At 37.3% G+C, this 22,683-nt stretch overlaps 1 protein-coding gene across 1 annotated transcript; it reads left to right on the top strand.

Moving 5' to 3' along the window:
* Positions 1-15,279: 15,279 nt before the first annotated feature.
* On the top strand, positions 15,280-18,095 carry LOC149218187 (zinc finger CCCH domain-containing protein 17-like). The gene is made up of 8 exons (XM_089382362.1): positions 15,280-15,787; positions 16,028-16,129; positions 16,226-16,318; positions 16,404-16,505; positions 16,637-16,783; positions 17,013-17,132; positions 17,227-17,286; positions 17,994-18,095. The coding sequence occupies exons 1-8, from the start codon at positions 15,434-15,436 to the stop codon at positions 18,093-18,095; spliced, it is 1,080 nt and encodes a 359-aa protein (XP_089238488.1). The 5' UTR covers positions 15,280-15,433.
* The last annotated feature ends 4,588 nt before the right edge of the window (positions 18,096-22,683 follow it).

Raw genomic sequence — 22,683 nt, 5'->3', positions numbered from 1 at the left:
CCTAACCCTCAAGCCATCTCCAATTTTTCATTTTAAGTTCCTAGTTATCCAACGTTTGACTAATAACATACATTCCCAAATCAAAGATGCATTATGAGTGCCTATGTTAGGAGCTTGTATTCAGTCCTCAACCGTTATTTCAGAAAAATACTTATCCCTGGAAATGTCTTGCCGAAAGCCTACTTCAAACAGAGCCCACCATAGTGATTTGGATGCCTGGAATTCCCATCCAAACTAAAGGAGGCTTTTTAGCCCCTAACCTCCATCTAATTTCGGCCTCAATAAATCCTCCAATTAGCCAAGTGAATTTTACGATGCTCAGTATTACCTCCCCAAATAAAACCAACAATGATGGAATTAATTTTCTGGAAAATTGAAACAGGTATCCTAAAAATATGGAGCTAGTAGACTGGTATATTCAATAGAATAGCCTTAACCAGCATGAGTCTACCTCCAATTGTCAACCATTTATTCATCTAATTCATCAACTTATGACCAAATTTCCCTATCAACCACCTCCAATCCTAGACCAAATATTTATTTGGTTTGAGGGAAAACCCCAAATATGTGAAACCTTGTGTAAGTTTAATAACCTTGAAACCAAAAATATCAGATATTTCTTGAAGAACCTCCTCGTCAACCTCATGCTCAATAAAATATGACTTATTACTGTTGATCAGTAGATCCATCGCCTTGCAGAAAACATCAATAATATTATAATATCACTCCCATTTCAGGAGTGTTCCCATCCCAAATAGCAAGACATCATCTACAAAAGGTAAATGGGAGACATAAATGTTTTGTGAAACTTGAATGCCAACAATCTGGCCCATTCCCTTTTCCTCCAGAATAAGATGACTTAGACATTCTATGACAATGATACTCAAAAGGGGAGATGAAGAGCACCCATGGTCACCTTAAAAAACATATATGGGACACCATTACTGATGACAACAAATTGAATAGCGATAACACAAGCCATAATTCATTGAACAACACCAAATGAGAGCTCAATCCTAGTGAAAGCCAATGTGGTAGAAAACCCCAATCAATACAATCATATGCCTTTACAAGGTCCAATTTCAAAATAAGGGTGCTCAAATATTTTTTTTTTTTTTCGTGTGTAAACATTCTTGTGTGATTGCAATGACATAATGTATTTTCCTCCCCTTGAGAAAACCAGACTGCTACAGTGAGATAGCATCTGATATTTATCTTTGGGCCTAGTGGAAATCACCTTAAAAATCAATTCATATATAATATTACTGAAAGAAATGGATCAAAAGTCCTCAAAAATAATAGGTTTTGAGGTCTCAAGAATAAGAGCAATAAACATTGAGTTTAAAGAGCCCGAGACCACCCTGTTCTGCCTAGAATACTCTTCCAATCGTACCAAGTCCTCTCCCATCAAATCAAAGAAGTGGATAAAAATATCCACAGTCCAACCATCTAGACATGGGATTTTGTTTTTGGAAAAATTATTTAGGACTAATCCCACTTCTTCCTTGCCAACAAGCTTATAAATGTCTTCTAAATCCATAGGAGAGAAAAAGGTGGGATATGAGTTGATCGTCTTCAATTGTGTATCAATCTCAATATCTACTCTAGCATAATATAAATTTCCAAAACATATAACAATTCCAGTTTATAATTGATCCCAGGTATGTAGTGAATTCCAAGCTTCATCTTGCAACTCCCATATAGTGTTCTCCTTATGCCTTTTTGATGCAAAATTATGAAAAAATTTAGTGTTTTTGTCCCTCGTAGTGACCCATATAGCCCTACTCTTTAAATGGCGTTCTTCTTCTTGTAGTCCAAGGACATATCTTTTTCAATTATCAAGTTCCAATGCTTCCTTTTTAGCTCTTTCTGATAGAAAACTAGGATGTATGGGATAATCAAGTATCTCCAACTTGATATCAATTTTCAGTAACTCCTTGGAAATTCTCCTTTTTTCTCCTTTCCCATTTTTTAACCACTCTCTTCAGTATTTCTTACCTCTAACATATCCAATCCATGTGTGGTCTGACTCAATTAACATATGTATATTTCAAGCATGTACTTACAACCGGTTGAAAGTCCTCCTCTACTAGTCAAGCATGAATGAATTTAAAAGGATGATGTAATAGGTTTACACCATCATTCCACTATAAGAAAATCGGATTATGATTTGAGATACCCACATGTCGAGTCCAAGACCTCGTGGTAGCCATAAATTCTAAAAGATCGGCCTTCACCAGAAAATGATCAAGACATTTTGCAATACCCTCCACCCCAATTCTACCATTATTCTAGGTAGGTTGCTTCTGGGATGGGACAACATCCAAAAGATTATACCAGCTACATAACTTCAGAAAGTAAATAGCCATAGGACCCAGAAAATTGTTTCCACCTGTTGTTTCTACGACAAACACCCTCTAAAATTTTACCTACACTTGAATTCTGGTCACTTCTTAATCGATCAAAGTCACTTGCTCACACATTCTCAGTTCACAACAAGTTCATGAGCACATCCTTTTATCCAAGATTGAAAAAGAAGAGCACATTCCATCAAGACATTGCCTATGCAATGTTCAACCCATGTCGACAGCCAGTGCGCATTGTCATTGACAGTCCCTCACTTTTGGTTGCGTTTGTACTTCTATTTTCGTGAGTTTTTCAAACTGTCACTTTTACCAACCTTCTCTTTCGCAATTTTTGTTTTCATGTTTTCGACTGTTGCTTTTGCTTGCATTCACTTTAATTAGTACCACTTTCATGTTATCTTCGCTCTAGCATGTGTCACTTTCACCGTCGTTCTCATATTGCAAGTGTCGTTCACACTTTTCTTGCTCATATAGAAAATGTCATCTTGTATCATGTTAAGTGTCACAAATTGTATAAAAGCTAGTTCTTGTGTGTTTTAAGGGGTAATCTTTGCGATAATGAGTTTTCTTATCATGTAAACATGTATCGTACTCATTTCTAAAGTTTCAAGCATTGTCACACAAGTGTCGTCATTGTCGTCGCAAAGTGTATCTTTAGTGTTGCACTTGGAGTGACTTGTTGCATTGAGGAAAGCATGTTGTTCATATGTTATGAGTGTCCTGTATTGTGTCGTCAAGTGATCTAAGTGTGGTCATGCTCAATTCTTGTTCTTGTTCAACTTCATCTCATTAATCCCACACTTATTCAAAACTGGGAAAATTCCCCGACCGGGCCTCTTAGCCTCATTGAACCCTCCTAGACTACGCGCTGCGTAGTCTCAGTCCTAAAACAACAGTCTTGCCTCTTGGCACTATGAAATGTGTAGTCTCTTCCTCCCAGAACCATGTACTACACAATATCAGTGCTTAAGCCCATCCCCTAAACTCCATACTTGTGAAATCCTTGCCTCCTGCCAACCTTCTCTGCGCACTGCGTAGTCTCAAGCATCAAGCCTTAGCCTTGAGCTCTTGAACAATGCAACTGCGCAATCACTTTTCCTCTCTCCCTCTAGAACTGCACATTGGGAAACTTCAAGCCTCAAGCCTCAAGCTTTAGGCCTTGAACCCCTCAACTGCACAATCTCCCATCATGTTCTCCTATCTGAACTCCGCATTAAGCAACTTCAAGCCTCAAGCTTGACCTATTGGGTTCCTCAACTATGCAGTCACTCAGCCCAAGCTTCAAAAGCCTACATCTTGAGCCATTGATTCCCTAAACTGCGCAGTCCCTCTTCCCAAGCCTCTAGAACTGCACATTGTGCAGTCTCAAGGCTCAAGCCTCCAGCTTGAGTCCCTCAACTGTGCAATCCTTTGAACCTATCCATCCTGAACTACACATTGCACAGTCTCAAGCCTCAGTCCTAGACCTTGGCCTTTGGAACTACGTAATCCCTGAGTCAGTCACTCAATCAGTCACCATTTCCATCTCTAACAAGTGATTTCATGAAGCATATTAGGCTAGGGGTTTATCAGACTGATGTCGTCTTTTCATGGGTGGATTGCATTCACAGGTATTCTATTATGTCGTGAAAGTAGGATGATGAAGGAGATGGAGAAGGAGACCATGCTAGAAGACACCTAAGGATATGAGGAGATAATATGATCACCAAGAAAGAAGACGAAGGAACACTGGATTATAACAAAAGATGGAAGTGTTGGGAAAAATACAGAAAGGCCAGGGGGGGGGGGAATCATTATTTTAAAACCATTAAAATTTTCAATTTCATATCCTGATTTCTATACGCGACTTTAATGAAGGGAACTCGTGTGTGTATGCGACTATTATTCATACAACTAGCGTATATCCAGTAAAACATATTTTTTGCTTTATTAATTTTCTAGATTATCTTAAGCCAGATCATCAATGCTTCATTCAACATTATATAAATAGTAACCATGTGCAGTAAGAACAAAATAAACCATCACACATAAGAAACACACATGAACACTAGGATTCAAGGTGGAAACCTAATGTGGGAAAAAAACACCGCTGTTGTCTTCCCTGTCTTCTTTTTAATATAAATAAACAATTCTTACAATCATGTACTGGTGCAGACTCATACCAGTATGCAGGCACATATTTGCAAAAGGCTACAACCTTCACTCGTTCTCCATCACCCACTGGAATGGAGAACCAACCCCTTGATCTCGTTTACCGGCACCCACTAGAATGGAGCTCCAACCCCCTGATCCGATTTACCAGCTACCACTGGAAGGAATCTTCAACTCCCTCATTGAAGGATCCAACTCTCAACACCTTCGTGGACCACGTTTCATAAATTTTCATACTAGATCCACCTGATATAACACATCACAACTTGTAGGCCACGTTTAATCAAAATTTCAGACTGGACCCACTACCAACATTTAAGCCCAAAACTAATAATCAAAACTAATACTTATTACTATAACTCAACCATTGAACCAACCAGTCATTGAACCAATAGAACCAACCAATCACTGAATCAATTGAAGCCCAAATCAATCAACTTAAACCACCAGAATAGTTAGAACAATGTAACCAGAATACCAATCAACACAATGCACATCATAGAAACCAAATTATGTTACTGCAAACGTTGATCAACCATATATCAAAATATATATGCTACTTTATAGTAGAAAATTTGTGTGTGTATGCACTTTCCATGAAGCGTAACCGCATTCGTATCTTAAACCATTGAATTCTAAAAACTGAACCAACGTCATTCTAAAATAAATATTGAATCATACTCAGTTCTAGTGCATCATTCTAAAACAACCACATAACCTTCATTGAACTTCAATAAAAAACAACAAGTATCTTCAACATTATTCAATTAGTTATTTCATAATCAAAACATCATTGTTTAAGCCCAAATCATCAAGAATACTTCATTGACAGACAACAGAAACACAACAATACTGATTAAACTGATCATAAATCCTTTTCATCAAAACCCTACTTTCTATACGCGCTCCCCTCTAAGAATATTCGCACGTGTACGTGCTTTTGAGGAAACAAACCCGCGCATAGATTAGGAAATACACATGATTTACGAGTATCACACCCACGTCTGTACATGCCTTGCAATGTTATAAAACCCGCGTACAGATATGCAATTTTTGACTCAAACCTTCGTTGTAACACAAAACTTCAGACATACCCAAATCTTGGCATACACAGAAAAATCAAGTGTCAAGACACTATCAACACAAATCAAATCACCTCAAAATCAATATTATCATCTTAGATCTATTGGATCCTATCCATCTTCAAATTCTCGAGTACATACTTAGTTTAGATCAAGGAAAACATCAACAACTCATTCCATGCATATTTTCTTTAGATCTAACTCTTCATAATTTATTCATCACTTGCACACCTTTTCCACTTTGATCTTCATCTCCTTATATACCTTAGCCTTTATCCAATACCACAGGTCAAAACCATACTCTGGCTGATGGTTTTCTTAGACGGGATCAAAAAATCCGTTGTTGGTCTCAATACCACAGGGAAAAACCATGGTAAGTACCCTTGGTATTTAGAATACCATGTTGCAAAAACTGTACGTGAATTTCCTTCTTCATACCCACGTGTTTACGCGTATTTTCTTAATAGAACTGGCGTGTACTTCTTGAAATTTCATCTTTGTCATTCCTATGCCTCTGAACTATTATCCCTTTGATCAAATTCTTTGTCACATGTAAACACATCTTGTTGACATCTTCATCAAGTAGGTTTCCATCAAAGGACAACTCATCAAGTAGGTTGCCATCAAATGACAAGTCATCAAGTAGGTTGCCATCAAGGACAACGCATTAGTCATAATGCCAACAATCTCCCCCTTTAGACTTGATGGAAACCACTTTGGTGTTTGGTCACAACAACCTGTAGATACCTCTAAAACACATCAAGCTAAGCACCAAGATTTTCAAACACCAATTTACTCTCCCCCTTTGACATCAAGGGCAAAGGGTTGACCAATGTTGAATGAAGGCTTCCGTAGATCTGAAATGCCGAGTATGAACACTGACCATGCTCCCCCTGTGCACATGCTGGAATTTCTAAAGGATGTACAATGAAGTACATGACTCTATGACTCATATTACTTGTCCTACCACAAAGGAGTCAAACTTACATCAATCACCCAATCAAAGTGGGTTTACATATTTGACATCATTATTACATCAACTTCCCAAGAACAATGGGGTTACTAATCTGCGGTTCTTAGTGCTTCTATGGCAAAATCACTATCCCTTAGTGGAGCCAGATGTTGTAACATGCATCTTCATAGTTTATAATTTTCATTTTTCATTTAAAAATCACTGAAAAATAGATAAGGCACAAAATAGGCGATGCAGTAATTGCATATTGAGGCATATTGAAATAAAAGGGGTGATGCAATAATTGCACATTGAAATAAAAAGAAAACAAGTATTAAAGAGTCGACCATAGTTCAGCGATGTGATTAAATCGCAATCGCAAATCACAATGGAAGCGGTTATATATGAAGTGCTACCTCTGCCGATTGTGATTTGCAATGGGCGAACTCGAAATATATATATATGCACCGTGTTTAATAGTCCCGGCGGGTCCTCTTATCGCAGAGTTTATGTACATTGGTTCTGTTGATTGTGATTTACGATGACCAAACCCAAAACAGATATACATTACGTTTAATAATCCTCGCATGTCCGCCATACAACAAAGCTTATGTACGTTGGTTCCGCCGATTGTGATTTGCGATGATGGACCGGACCCAAAAAACTATATGTTGCATTTTATAAGTCCTGGCGGGTCCGTAAAGCGCCGAATGTATATGTATATAGTTATGTTGATTTCGATTTGCGATGCGAAGTCAATGGAGCGCTGAACGGGCAGATCCGACGGATTTATGAAGCAAAATTAATTCTTTTTGAGTTTCGTATTAATCAAAGGTTTACGTTAATTTTGCTGTATTAAAGACCAAGTTTTCCAGGTCCTTCATTTAAGAATACAACAAACAATAAAGTGACAATTAAGTGACAACAAACAATAATCATTAATTTCTTAAGCCGAATTTCTCCACAGCCAGGAAATTGGTTTCTTAAGGTACAACACCAACAATCTAGCTCATTCCCTTTTCCTCCAGAAGAAGATGACTTAGACATTCTATGACAATGATAAACAAAAAGGGAGATAAAGAGCACGCATGGCCACCTTAAAAAACATAGATGGGACACCATTACTAATGACAATAATTTGAATAGGGATAACACCAGCCATAATTCATTGAACAACACCAAATGAGAGCTCAATCCTAGTGAGAGCCAATGTGGTAGAAAACCTTAATCAATACAATCATATGCCTTTACAACGTCCAGTTTCAAAATAAGGGTACTCAAATGTTTTTTTCTGTCGTGTGTAAAAATTCTTGTGTGATTGCAATGACATCATGCATTTTCCTCCCCTTGAGAAAACCAAACTGCTACAGTGAGATAGATTTTGATAGTTTATGTTTGAGCCTAATGGAAATCACCTTACAAATCAATTTATATATAATATTACAGAAAGAAATGGATCAAAAATACTTAAAAATAATAGGCTTTTAGGTCTTAGGAATAAGAGCAATAAACGTTGAGTTTAAAGAGCCTGAAACCACCCTGTTCTGCTTAGAATCCTCTTCCAATTATACCAAGTCCTCCCCCATCAAATCGAAGAAGTGGATAAAAATCTCCACAATCCAACCATCCAGACATGGTATTTTGTTTTTGGAACAATTCTTTAGGACTTATCCCACTTCTTCTTTGCTGACAAGCTTATAAATGTCTTCTAAATCCATAAGAGAGAAAAATGTGGGATATGAGTTGATCGTCTTCAATTGTGTATCAATCTCAATATCCACTCTAGCATAATATAAATTTCCAAAACATATAACAACTCCAGTTTGTAACTGATCCCAGGTATGTAGTGAATTCCGAGCTTCATCTTGCAACTCCCATATAGTGTTCTCCTTATGCCTTTTTGATGCAAAATTATGAAAAAATTTAGTGTTTTTGTCCCCTGTAGTGACCCATATAGCCCTACTCTTTAAATGCCATTCTTCTTCTTGTAGTCCAAGGACGTATCTTTTTCAATTATCAAGTTCCAACGCTTCCTTTTTAGCTCTTTCTAATAGAAAACTAGGATGTTTGGGATAATCAAGTATCTCCAACTTGATATCAATTTTCAGTAACTCCTTGGAAATTATCCTTTTTTCTCCTTTCCCATTTTTTAACCACTCTCTTAAGTATTTCTAACCTCTAACATATCCAACCCATGTGTGACCTGACTCAATTAACAAATGTATATTTCAAGCATGTTTTTACAACCGGTTGAAAGTCCTCCTCTACTAGTAAAGCATGATTGAATTTAAAAGGATGATTTAATAGGTTTACAACATCATTCCATTATAAGAAAATTGGATTATGATCCGAGATACCTGCATTTCAAGTCCAAGACCTCATGGCACCCATAAATTCTAAAAGATCGGCCTTCACCAGAAAATGATCAAGACATTTTGCAATACCCTCCACCCCAATTCTACCATTATTATAGGTAGGTTGCTTCCGGGATGGGACATCATCCAAAAGATTACACCACCTAAATAAATTCAGAAAGTAAATAACCATAAGAACCAATAAATTGTTTCCACCTGTTGTTGCTATGACAAAAATCCTCCAAAATTTTACCTACACTTGAATTCTGGTCACTTCTTGATCGGTCGAAGTCACTTGCTCACACATGCTCAGTTCACAAGAAGTTCACGAGCACATCCTTTTATGCAAGATTGAAAAGCACATTCCATCAAGACAGTGCCTATGCAATGTTCAACCCATGTCGACAGTCAGTGCACACTGTCATTGACAATCCCTCACTTTTGGTTGCGTTTGTACTTCTATTTCCGTGTGTTTTTCAAACTGTCAATTTTATGCACCTTCTCTTTCACAAGTGTCGTTTTCATGTTTTCGACTATCGCTTTTACTTGCTTTCACTTTAATTAGTACCAATTTCATGTTATCTTCACTCTGGCATGTGTCACTTTCACCATTGTTCTCATATTGCAAGTGTCGTTCGCACTTTTCCTTCTCATATAGAAAATGTCATCTTTTAGCATGTTAATTGTCACAAATTGTATAAAAGCTAGTTCTTGTGTGTTTCAAGGGGTAATCTTTGTGATAATGAGTTTTCTCATCATGTAAACATGTATTGTACTCATTTCTAAAGTTTCAAGCACTGTCACACAAGTGTCGTCATTGTCGTCGCAAAGTGTATCTTTAGTGTTGTACTTGGAGTGAGCTGTTGCAATGTTGTCGCATTGAGGAAAGCATGTTGTTCATATGTTATGAGCGTCCTGTGTTTTTTCTTCAAGTGATCTAAGTGTGTGGTCATGCTCAATTCTTGTTCTTATTCAACTTCATCTCATTAATCCCACAGTTCTTCAAAACTGGGAAAATTCCCCACCGGGCCTCTTAGCCTCATTGAACCCTCCCGGACTACGTGCCACGTAGTCTCAGTCCTAAAACAACATTCTTGGCTCTTGGCACTGTGCAATTTGTAGTCTCTTCCCCCCAAAACTATGCACTACGCAATATTAGTGCTCAAGCCTAGCCCCTAAGCTCCATAACTGTGCAATCCTTGCCTCCTGCCAATCTTCTTTGCGCAGTATGTAGTCTCAAGCATCAAGCCTTGGCCTTGAGCTCTTGAACAATGCAACTGTGAAATTATTTTTCCTCTCTCCCTCTAGAATTGCGCATTGGGAAACTTCAAGCCTCAAGCCTCAAACTTGAGGCCTTGAACCCCTCAACTGCGCAATCTCCCATCATGTTCTCCTGTTTGAACCACGCATTGAGAAACTTCAAGCCTCGAGCTTGTCCTCTTGGGTTCCTCAACTCTGCAGTCACTCAGCCCAGGCCTTCAAAAGCCTCCATATTGAGCCCTTGATTCCCTAAACTGCGCATTCTCTCTTCCCAGGCCTCTAAAACTGCGCATTGTGTAATCTCAATGCTTAAGCCTCCAGCCCGAGTCCCTGAGTCCCTCAACTGTGCAATCCTTTGACCCTATCCATCCTGAACTACACATTGCACAATCTCAAGCTTCAATCCTCGACCTTGGCGTCTGGAACTATGCAATCCCTGATTCAGTCACCATTTCCAGCTCTAACAAGTGATTTCATGAAGCATATTAGGCTAGGGGTTTATCGGATTGATGTCGTCTTGTCATGGGTGGATTGGATTCATAGGTATTCTATTATGTCATGAAAGTATGATGATGAAGGAGATGGAGAAGGAGACCATGCTAGAAGACACCTAAGGATATGAGGAGATAATATGATCATTAGGAAAGAAGACGAGGGAACAATGGATTATAACAAAAGATGGAAGTGTTGGGAAAAATACTGAAGGGGGGGGGGGGGGGGGGGGTTGAATCAGTATTTTTAAACCATTAAATTTTTCAATTTCATATCCAGATTTCTATATGCGACTTTACTGAAGGGAACTCACGTGCGTATGCGACTATTATTCATAAAACTAGTGTATATCCAGTCAAACATATTTTTTGGTTAATTAATTTTCTAGATTATCTTAAGCCAGATCATCAATACTTCATTCAACATTATATAAACAGTAACCATGCGCAGTAAGAACAAAATAAGCCATCACACATAAGACACACATGAACACCAAGATTTAAGGTGGAAACCTAATGTGGAAAAAAACCACCGATGTTGTCGTCTCTATCTTCTTTTTAATATAAATAAAAACTTCTTACAATCGTGTATTGGTGCAGACTCATACCAGTACACAGGCACCCATCTGCAGAAAGCTACAACCTTCACTTGTTCTCCATCACCCACTGGAAGGGAGCACCAACCCCTTGATCTCATTTACCGATAACCACCGGAAGGGAGCTCCAACCCCTTGATCCGATATACCAGCTACCACTGGAAGGAATCTTCAACTCCCTCATTGAAGGCTCCAACCCTCAACACCTTCGTGGACCACGTTTCATAAATTTTCATACTAGGTAACCTTCAATGCCATTTTGGACCAGTTTTCCCACGCCTTCCTTCCCCTGCAAAAGATCAGGTTGTTTAGCTTAACATTTACATTTCTAAATTGAAAACCAAAAGACTATTTTTTGCAATATTTAGCTAGTGCATGTATATATCAATCATAGCAATATTAGGATCATTTCCATGCCTACTTAGTCCAGACAGCTAGATGATAGAATGCAAGGTTAAATTAGGTCTTTTCTACAAGTAACATGTGTTAATTCTTAACTAGGTAATTTCATGTCATTTCATAGCAATTTCTATTTAGCACTTTCATTTCCTTAAAATAGGAAAGCATTTACTTTCTGCATCAAAGATAGCTTTATATTCATTGTCAGAAGTCAACCTCCTTCTAGTCAATAGAAGATTGGTTTGAAAAACCCTAGTGGTCTATTGCCCTAGTTGAGAAGTGACAAGAGTAGAATGTTGCATCTGTTGTGCATATAGCACCATCACCTCCAAGTTTGTACGAACCTTGGGTTGATAAAGTAAAGTTTGTCACCCTAGGAGTTGCAGCATCCTTGCTGCAATACTGGGGCTCATCAATTTGGACAAAGGCCTTGTCAAGAGGGAAGTTTGTGTTCCACAGGTGCAGGATAGGGGTGGTTGATAATCCCTTTATTGCTGAGAGGGAGCGTTGAAAAATGCAGCAAGAAATTCTCAATTTGATTTTGCCATGATTAAATTGAGAAAAATCGAATTCCCACATCAATAGAAAACTTGGATGTAGTTAACTTGTGTGACATAGATTGTGTCACCTAGTTTACTTAGTAAATTCGAGTTGGAGGAGTTAGAGTGCAGTTAAGCATGTGTGATTGCGAATTTGTAGAAATCAAAGTCAATTATCTCAAGTTTTTTTTCAGTTAAATCAGTTCCAACTGTTGGAGGAACTAGTGGAAGGTCAGTTGTGCAATGGGACTTTAGTCAAACTCAATGATCATCTAGTTAATTGATCAATCAACCCAGACGAGCTAGTGCATGCAGAGAATTTGAGTTCCCTAGCTATGGTGGAGATTCCAAGGAAGTATAACATTAGCTGTAGACTAGTCTTGAGTGTACAATTGTTGCATTCAAACTTATGATCAACCTAAGGAATTTTGCAATCCATTTTGGAGAAATTCCTAAATAATAGGGGCCAAATTTCTCAAGGAATTGACAAGGAAATAAGTGCTCGAGTAGAGGCGGAAATTGACTAGGTTTGAGTCAAAGCTTCTCAATGAGGAGAGTGATATATTATGCACTTGCAGGTTGTGCTCAGTTGAGAAAAACAATTGTAATACATCTCTATTCATTAGATTAATGCAAGAAGGCATTGGGGTTTTTAGCAGATTGCTCTCCCCAAGAAAAATATTGTGTGCATGTGTGTTATTTCTTATTGCATGTCTACATTTTTTGTTCTAAATTATGCATTAACTTCCACATAACAGCAGAGTAGGTTTGTGTCTTGTGATTTTGATTAAAAATTCATAAGCAATTGCAAATCTACACCATAATTTCTACATTATTTTGTACTGGAAATGCCTTGAAAGTTACTGCACCTACTTCAATTAGATCCACCACCATTGCTCACCAATATGCTTGGAAACATGTGAGATTTGTACCACCTGTGTCATCATCATTAACATCTGTGACACCTTTTCCATCAATGACAACACCATCATCAATGCTTTGCAATTGCCATCAATGACAACATCATCATCAATGTTTTGTAGGTGCCATCAATCCCAACATATTTCCAACAATGGGTGCATCCCACCAGATGGGAAGACATGTGGGAAGGTAACTTGTGACTGTGTTCTACGTGGCATGCCTCCTCCAAACATGCAACATGATCGATTGAGTGCAAATCATATTTTGGTGCTTTCCATACATTGTGAGGCAAAAAACCAAAATTTAGGTTAGACATATCAAAATATGGTGTTCTAGCTGAATTTCGATGTTGGTCGCAAAACAAAATTTGAGGTTTAGGAAGAATCAAATTTGGGTTTTTGTCAGCGCGAATTTTGATGTCCTAAAATTTGAGGTTAAGGTGAGCATAATTTTGGAGTTTGGGAATGCTAAATTTTGAGTTTCAAGTAGAACAAAATTTTCGTGTTCAGTAGAAATTTTGAGTTCTTTTGTAAATTTAGGGTTTGGCCCAAATTTAGTATTTTGGTTAAGAGAGGTTTTGCATGAGTTTTGGTACAAGTAGTTGTTTTTGTAAGATGGTGGGTTGTGATTGCAATATTTATCATTATTATACATCTTTTGAGTATTAGGTTGTTGAGTGACCCACACCATATTATGTTGTGTGCTTGTATGTTTATGTATAACATGATGGAAGAAGGATATCTAAGAATAACCCAATGTTTCCTAGGAGTGAGTACTTATTTCTTGTGGAAAAGTATGTACACAAATTCATAAAATTATGCCATGTGTGATGCTTAGTCATCATCCATTGTCGTGTTGAATGTAGGGAAAAAAATCTCTTACGAGTGTAATAATTACATGATTGCTAATCCATAACAATGTCAATGGGTATAAAGTTACATGATTGCTAGTCCATAATAAAGTCAATGGGTATAAAGATGTTTATATTTCTTATATATTTGTGCTTTTCCAATCATTGATATGTTTTTATGGTTCACAATATAGTTGGTGTAACTAACTAATTATTGTTAAATACAAACATAGAATTTCTATGTATGCTATGTGCATGAACATTTATGACTTATAGAAATTTAAAAGAAAGAGCATATTATATATCAATGATTGTCTAGACACTCCCATAAACATTAAAGGGTTCATATGTAGCTTGAGACACACATTAATGAAATCAAATTTTGAATCTCAAAAGCATTCTAATGATAAAGAATTTCTAGAAAAATAAAAGCTTTGAGGATTGTTATTTTGCAATACAAAAGTCATTGTTGATAATGAATTAATAAACTACAACTTATGTAAGCTTCATGCCACTGGACAAACACTTGCGTTGGATATCCCTTTTAATATTCTCTTGAAAAGATAGACTAATGATATCATTGAATTTATAATTTAATTTATATAATTTTTCATTTGTATATTTTTAGGATATCTACCTACATGCAATTAATGACAAGTAAATTTAATATTTTTTATATAGATGTTTTTTGTAACTACATTCAATTATAATACATTCTCACATCCATATGTAAATGTAGGTTTGTATTTTGAAAATATATATATATATATAAATTAAATTTATAGCTTGTAACGTGTAGTACCAGCGTGGAAAGAAAAGAGAAAATTTTAAAAAAATTAAATTTGTAGCTTATAACTTGGAGTGCGAGTGTGGAAAGAAAAGAGGTGCCTTTTAGTTAAGATAACAAGCGTTCTTCCTTTCCTTAAAAAAATTTGTTTATAACAACACGCAGGCAACAAAATAGATTTGAGATAACGACACACATGCAATAAAATATTACTTGAGATAACGATAGGCATGCACTAAAATATTACTTGAGCTAACAAACAGACAAGAAAGAGACACACGAATTGGTTGCATTGCGCGAGGAACGATGGGTGTTTACTTACTGTTCACTGGTAGTTGTTAGTTTAAATAGCAACACACATGCAAAAAGCCGCGAACACGCGCTAATATTACTTCAAAGAACAACCCACATGCGAAAGCCGCGAACACGCGCTAATATTACTTCAAAGAACAACCCACATGCGAAAGCCGCGAACACGCTCTAATATTACTTCAAAGAACAACCCACATAAACAGAGAAGCCATTGCATTATCATCTGCAAACGATTGAAGAAGAACAGAAAGTGAATTTGCTGCATAATAACAGAGAAATCATCTCAAAGAAACAAAGTGTGAATTGGCTGCATAATAGCAGAGTGAATTGACTGCATAATAGCAGAGAAATCATCTCAAAGAAACCCGTAGCGATGGAGATTGACATGGGTATCCTCTCTGAGAAATCTGTAGCGATGGATATCGACATGGATATCATCTCAGACAAACCAGAACCAGCAGGAGGAAATAATAAAAGCTCAACCTCCTACTCCTACAGCCACACCTCCAAAAGGGTTGTAGCTCCAAAGAGATGTGAAGAAAACATGTACAGAAGGAATAATAGCAGATGCAGGAGAGGACAGATTCAGAAAAAGGATAAAGCATGCCGCTATTGGCTTGCGGGCAATTGCAAGTACGCAAGCGACGACTGCAAATATCTGCACTCCCATGTTATTGAAGGTTCCAATGTCACTTTCTTGACTAAGTTGGTTGGCCACGATAACAAGGTATGCTTAGGTTGTTTCTTAGTTTCCTTATTTGCTTTGCATGCTTTTGCTTTGGTTGTTTCTTGCTTTGCATATTCTTGATTTAGTTGCTTGCTTGCTCTGCATAATCACTTTATCAGAGTGTTTCCTTATTATTTGCTCTGTTTCTTAGTTTGGTAAAGTTTAGGTGAGCGTTAAATTTTTTCTGGGTATCCTTGATTTGTATGCATATCCGTTTGATAATTGAACTCCTTCCCGCAGCCTATTCGAGGAATCACTTTTCTTTCGCATTCAGGATCTGCCAAACTCTGTTCTGTTGGCCAAGATAACAAGCTTATAGCCTGGGACTGCCATACAGGGCAGGTACTTTAAGCTTTTACATACACTAAAATTCTCCTCTCCTCTCTCTCCTCTCTTCTAATCTATTTATGAAAGCTTACCATCTTCTTTCTTAAACAGGGCACGGATATCCCCTTGGGCAGCGACAGCAAAGTTGGATGTCTTCTGAGTGAAGGTTCATGGCTTTTTGTCGGCCTTTGTAATGCTGTCAAGGTAATTTAACACGCTTAGCCTTAGCCTCATAATTGATTTAAACAGAATGAATTCCGTAAGTTAACAAAGTGTATCTACTTTGCAGGTTTTGAATACTGTCAACTTGACAGAGTTATTATTAGACGGCCCTAAGGGACAAGTCCATGCCCTGGCAATCGCTAATCAAACGATTTTCGCTGGAACACATGTAAGGAAACTCCCGCCTTGCCTTTCTGTAATCACGTGTCATTAGTTTTGCTCTATCAAATTAAATATAGGTAATTATTTTATTGAATTATATAACCCTGATGATTTGTCTTTTTACTTTCCATACCACAGGATGGCACTATTCTGGCATGGAAGTTTAATTCTGCAACCAATACATTTGACCCTGCAGCGTTCCTCACAGGTCATATGTTGCCTGTTATCTCATTAGTCTCAGAGAAAGATAGATTGTACTCTGCTTCTATGGACCACACAATAAGAGTAAGTTTCTTTCTTTTTTGCAAATACTTTTATTTGTTTACAAATCAAGAGAATTTGTTGTTTTCCTTAAAACTAGTTCAATTTGGATATAGCAGTACTCCTAATAAATATCAATGTTTTCCATGAACTTGCAATTCAAGAAAAGTACATCTTAGATTTAGATGATTTAATTTTATATTTGACATTGTATGATGATTTTATATTTGACATTGTCTGAACAAATTCACAGGTTTGGGACTTGAGAACTTTTGAATGTATACAGACTTTGAAAGATCACACATCAGTTGTGATGTCTCTTCTTTGTTGGGACCAATTTCTCTTGTCGTGCTCTTTAGACGGCACAGTGAAGGTGAGGAAAGTTTCTTGATATATATCATTACATCTATCTGGAAATATGAAGGTGTACAAAGCTCATTGGAGGTTTTTACCTCATTAAAATCCAGGTCTGGGCTGCTGCATCAACTGGAACCCTTGAAGTGGTTTACACTCATATTGAAGAACATGTATGTTATCTATATCCTTATTGTGTACAATTTTTGTATGCATTTTCTAATTAGATGTTAACTTATGCAAAAACATGTTTACTAAGCTGCAATGCAATATTGTCTCTTTCTTAAAGTTGTTTGTCCTCTACCTATGAATTATCAACCAAGCTACATTGCTCTGTGCTTCCAAGGTAGCCTTAGGATTTGAAATCATAGATGGGTAACAATTCAATGGGATGGTGTTGCCTTTTTTTTTTTTTCATTTCTTTTTCAGCGCAAAGTAGCTTACAAATAATTTCTTAAATAGTTTTATTATACTTGTTCTAGTTTGTTGCAACTATTTAATTTTATGATTTATTGATCGTCGTAGTTTAGAGACCTAGGGAAAGACCTTTGTGAATCAAAAACTACATACAAGAACGAAAGAAATTTTTTCATAGTTCCCTTTGGGGATTTCTTGACATTTTTATAACCTAAATAATTAGGTTGAGAGCTTATAGTTTGTGCTTGGAAAGCATATCAAATTCTCTATGGATTCATGCTTGGAGGAGATATAGTATGGATCTGAAGAGCCATATGAAAATTCTATGTACTTTATTGGATTCTTAGCTGCATAGATTTTCTGAATTGAACTGACATGTTTTAACATTCATGTCCTATCTAGTCACTAGATAATGCACAAGGTTTATAAGTGGATTAATTTTTCTTGGTTTCCTTTTGCGCAGGGTGTTCTTGCATTGAGTAAAATGAACGATGAACAAGCCAAACCTATTTTGCTTTGTTCTTATAATGATAACAGTGTGCGCCTTTATGACTTGCCATCGTAAGTATACATGTTATTGGTTGGATCATTTTCTGCATGGTTTAGAATGTTATTTGACTTTTTCATAGTTGCAAATATCTAGTTGCTTGAGACAATAAAATGCTCAAAATTTGTTAAATATGGGAATTTCAAGAGTCTTCAAATTATAATGTGTTGTAGTGTTGAATGTACATAACACTAGCATGTTACAGTACCGCATTGTCTTGCTAATCTTTTTACTTTAATAGTGCATTGTCTTGTTGCCAAATCTCTTTAATTTGATAACGCATCGTCTTGCTAAACCTTTCGATCTTGAGATTGCATTCGTTATAATTTTGTGGGCACTAGACTCATTGCACACACACACAATCCAACAACAAATTCCTATTAAATTTACATAGCTAATGAACTGAAACACATTGATGTGTCTAACCAAAAACAAATTATGCAGAATGAAACTTATAAAACTACCAATTAGATCATGCACAATAAACATATTACACACAAGTTCTGCCCAATTAATAGTTCTTCATTAAATTCTTCTCAGAACCTACTCTAACTCCCTTATTGGGATGATGGCCCTCGAAGAAATTAGATATACAACAGTTACCATGGATCTGATCCAGCGAATCAGGCTGTTGATCAGAAACCGAAATAATGAAGAAAGCAAGAAAGCAACAACTGAATACCAAGACACGAAACTGAATCACAAAACTGAATTGAATGGAATTTTATTTAACAATGATTCTCCGCATTACATTTCATGGGCATTTGATAGTTTTATATCACCAACTATCGTTACATAACTAATTATTCGGTATACAACTGTCTATTTACATTTTACCTAAAGTTACTAATTCGTTGTCAAACTAACAAACTCCACCTTGACAACAATTTTCCCATTCATCATCTTTCCTGCAAGCCAAGAGAAGCTAAACACCACCGCAGCTTCTCTACTGTAACTGGCTTTGTGAATATGTTTGCACAATTTTCTTGTGTATGGACCTTTTTAAGAGCTACTTTTCCGCCATCGATCACATGTCTCAGAAAATGATACCTTACATCAATGTGCTTGGTTCTGCTGTGATAGGCAGGGTTTGTAGCCAAGTGAATAGCACTTTGACTGTCACAAAGTACATTCACTTTCTCCTGCGTTCTTCCAATTTCATCGAGCAGACCCTTTAACCAGATTGCTTCTTTACTAGCATCTGAAGCAACAATATATTCGGCTTCGGTAGTGGACAATGCAACTGTGTCTTGAAGCTTTGACATCCAACTAATTGCTCCACCTGCAAGAGTAAAGACGTAACCTGTAGTAGATCTTCTTTTGTCCAAATCACCAGCATAGTCAGCATCTACATATCCGCAGACTGATCCTTCACTACCATTAAAGACGATGCAATGGTCACTTGTGCCTCTTAGATATCGAAGCACCCATTTCACTGCTTGCCAATGTTCTCTACCTGGATGTGCCATGAACCTGTTGACAACTCCAACATTTTTTGTCTCTGTGTATCTCCATGCCCAAGATATGTTTTGCTGCTCCAAGATCCTTCATATCAAACGTCCTAGAGAGTTGAGCCTTTAACCTGTTGATTTCTTCCATGCTTTTGCTTGCAATAAGCATATCGTCAACGTACAAAGCTAAGATAATGAATATGCCATTGAAACCTTTTGAAGTACACACAATGATCATACTCACTTCTTATAAAGTTCTGGCTCGCCATGAAGGAATCAAACTTCTTGTACCATTGTCTGGGAGACTGCCTCAGACCATACAATGATTTCCTGAGCTTGCAAACTAATCTTCTGCTGCGACCTCGTACAAAACCTTTTGGTTGTTCCATATATATCTCTTCGTTCAAATCACCATGTAGAAAAGCTGTTTTAACATCTAACTGTTCTAACTCAAGATTAAGCAACACAGTTAGTGCCAACACAGTACGTATAGAAACAAGTTTTACAACTGGAGAAAAAATCTCATGAAAGTCTATACCTTCAACCTGAGAATACCCTTTTGCTACCAGTCGTGCCTTATACCTTTCGATACTTCCATCAACTTTCCGTTTCAGCTTGAAGACCCATTTACATCCAACAACACTTCTCCCTTCAGGATGCTCTACAAGATCCCAGGTATGGTTCTTGGCTAAGGAGTCCATTTCTTCTTCCATAGCCGCTTTCCATTTGTCGCTATCTATATCATCTACTGCTTCCTGATAACAAGAAGGTTCCCCATCTTCAGTAATCAAAGCAAAAGATGAAGCAGAATCTTCATACCTTTTGGGAGTTTTCCTTTCCCTTGTAGACCTTCTAAGAGCGACTAGTTGCTGAACTGGTTCAGAAACTTGCACTGGTTCAGAAGCTTCAACGGCTTCCTTTGTGTCTTCAACACCTTTTACTGCTTCCTGATAACAAGAAGGTTCCCCATCTTTAGTAATCAAAGCAAAAGATGAAGCAGAATCTTCATACCTTTTGGGAGTTTTCCTTTCCCTTGTAGACCTTCTAAGAGCGACTGGTTGCTGAACTGGTTCAGAAACTTGCACTGGTTCAGAAGCTTCAATGGCTTCCTTCGTGTCTTCAACACCTTTTTCTCCAGAAGTCTCTCCTTCCTTTCGACTGTCACCGAAAGATCTAGCCTCCAACTGAACTCGTTGACTTGGCGATACCTGTTCCTGTTCAATTCTTTCAACATTTGATTTTAACAAAGAGGATTCATCAAATGTTACATCTCTACTAATGACTATCTTCCGCAATGTAGGATCCCACAACCTATATCCTTTCACTGCATAGTCATATCCAACAAAGACATAACATTTCGACTTTGGATCTAATTTTGAACGCTGATTTTTCGGAATGAGAGAATAAGCATCACAGCCAAATATCCTCAAATGTGAATAGTCACAAGACTGACCTATCCAAACTTCTTCAGGAATTTTACAATCAATTGCTACTGAAGGTGATCTGTTAACTAAATAACAAGCAGTAGATACTGCTTCTGCCCACAACTCCTTTTGCAAGTTAGCATTGCTGATCATGCTTCTGGCTCTTTCCATAAGAGTTTGATTCATCCGCTCAGCAACACCATTTTGCTGAGGAGTATAAACAGTAGTTTTGTGTCTAACAATTCCCTCATCCTTACAGTATTGTTCAAATTCAACAGAGGTGAACTCACCACCATTGTCAGTTCTTAGACACTTAATAGATTTTCCTGTTCATTTCTCTACCATTACTTTAAATTGTTTAAAGACATTTAATACATCAGCTTTCCTTTTTAGCATATAGATCCAAACTTTATGGGAGTAATCATCAATGAACGTTAAAAAATACAATGCACCTCCATATGACACAACAGGGGAAGGCCCCCACAGATCAGAATGAATGTAGTCTAAAACATCTTTACTATTATGATTTCCAACTTTAAATCTCTGTTTACACTGTTTTCCATACACACAATGTTTACAGAAATCTAAATTCAAGGATTTCAGACCTGGAAGAGATTTACGTTTCATCAGTATATGAAGACCTTTCTCGCTCATATGACCCAAACGCTAATGCCACAGACGAGTACCTGCTTCTTCCTTTTCTGACGCAACTGCTGCTTCACTGACCTGAGTACTTCCTTTTAACCTGTAAAGATTTCCGACCTTTTCTGCCTTCATAACCACAAGGGCTCCTTTAAAGACTTTCAAGACGCCATCCTGACCTGTAAACTTATAACCATCTGAATCCAACACTCCCAAAGAGATTAAATTTTTCTTCAAATCAGGTACATGTCTAACACTAGTTAATGTCCTAACTGTATTATCATACATCTTAATCCTGATATCTCCCATCCCAACAGTCTGACATGACTATTGTTACCCATAAACACAGAACTACCGTTTACATTTTCATACGAGATAAACCAATTTCTATGTGGGCACATGTGATGCGAAGCACCAGAGTCTAACAGCCAGCTATCAAAACTCTGAGAGACATTACATTCAGGTGAAGTTTCATCTATCATACATAATTCTTCAACAGATAAAACTTCGTCTATCGTACCTGAATCGACCTGATTCGCTTCGTTCTTTGGGTTTTCGGATTCCTTCCGTTTCCAACAGTCCTTCTTCAAGTGTCCAACTTTACCGCAGTTCCAACATTTTGCCTTACACTTATTGTCCTTCGATTTCGACCTGGAAGACCCCCTTGGTTTTTCTCCTCTTTCCTTTGAGCGTCCTCTAGCGACCATGGCTTCTGATGCAGCTGTTTCAGTGCTGGATTTCCTTCGTACTTCTTCAGACAGAAGAGCTCCCACGACTGATTCAAACTTCAAAGAATCAGCAGAGCTGAAGCTGATTGAAGTTACGAAGTGATCCCATGATTCAGGCAGAGAACACAGCAAGATTATGGCTTTATCTTCTTCCTGTATTTTGACTTCCATATTTGTTAATTGACAAATTAGTGTATTAAAAACATTCAAATGTTCTGCAACGCTTGAACCTTCTTTCATTCGAAGACTGTATAACTGTCGTTTTAGATAAATTCTGTTGGTTAATGATTTTGTCATATAGAGATTTTCAAGTTTTTCCCACAATCCTGACGCTGTAGTCTCTTCAACAATGTTGAAGAGA

Source organism: Pinus tabuliformis, chromosome Q (assembly GCF_031772625.1).
Source record: "Pinus tabuliformis cultivar Carrire ecotype Pingquan chromosome Q, CPIR1, whole genome shotgun sequence".
NCBI classification, from domain to species: Eukaryota; Viridiplantae; Streptophyta; class Pinopsida; order Pinales; family Pinaceae; genus Pinus; species Pinus tabuliformis.
Note: the sequence above shows the minus strand (reverse complement) of the source record. Positions and strands in the feature narration are given on the sequence as shown.

What these genes read in the sequence shown, in the direction of transcription:
- LOC149218187 (XM_089382362.1), top strand. Translation starts at nt 15,434, where the DNA reads ATGGAGATTGACATGGGTATCCTCTCTGAGAAATCTGTAGCGATGGAT. An exon ending in GGGACTGCCATACAGGGCAG is followed by an intron (nt 16,130 to 16,225) that starts GTACTTTAAGCT and finishes TTTCTTAAACAG; the next exon opens with GGCACGGATATCCCCTTGGG. An exon ending in CGATTTTCGCTGGAACACAT is followed by an intron (nt 16,506 to 16,636) that starts GTAAGGAAACTC and finishes TCCATACCACAG; the next exon opens with GATGGCACTATTCTGGCATG.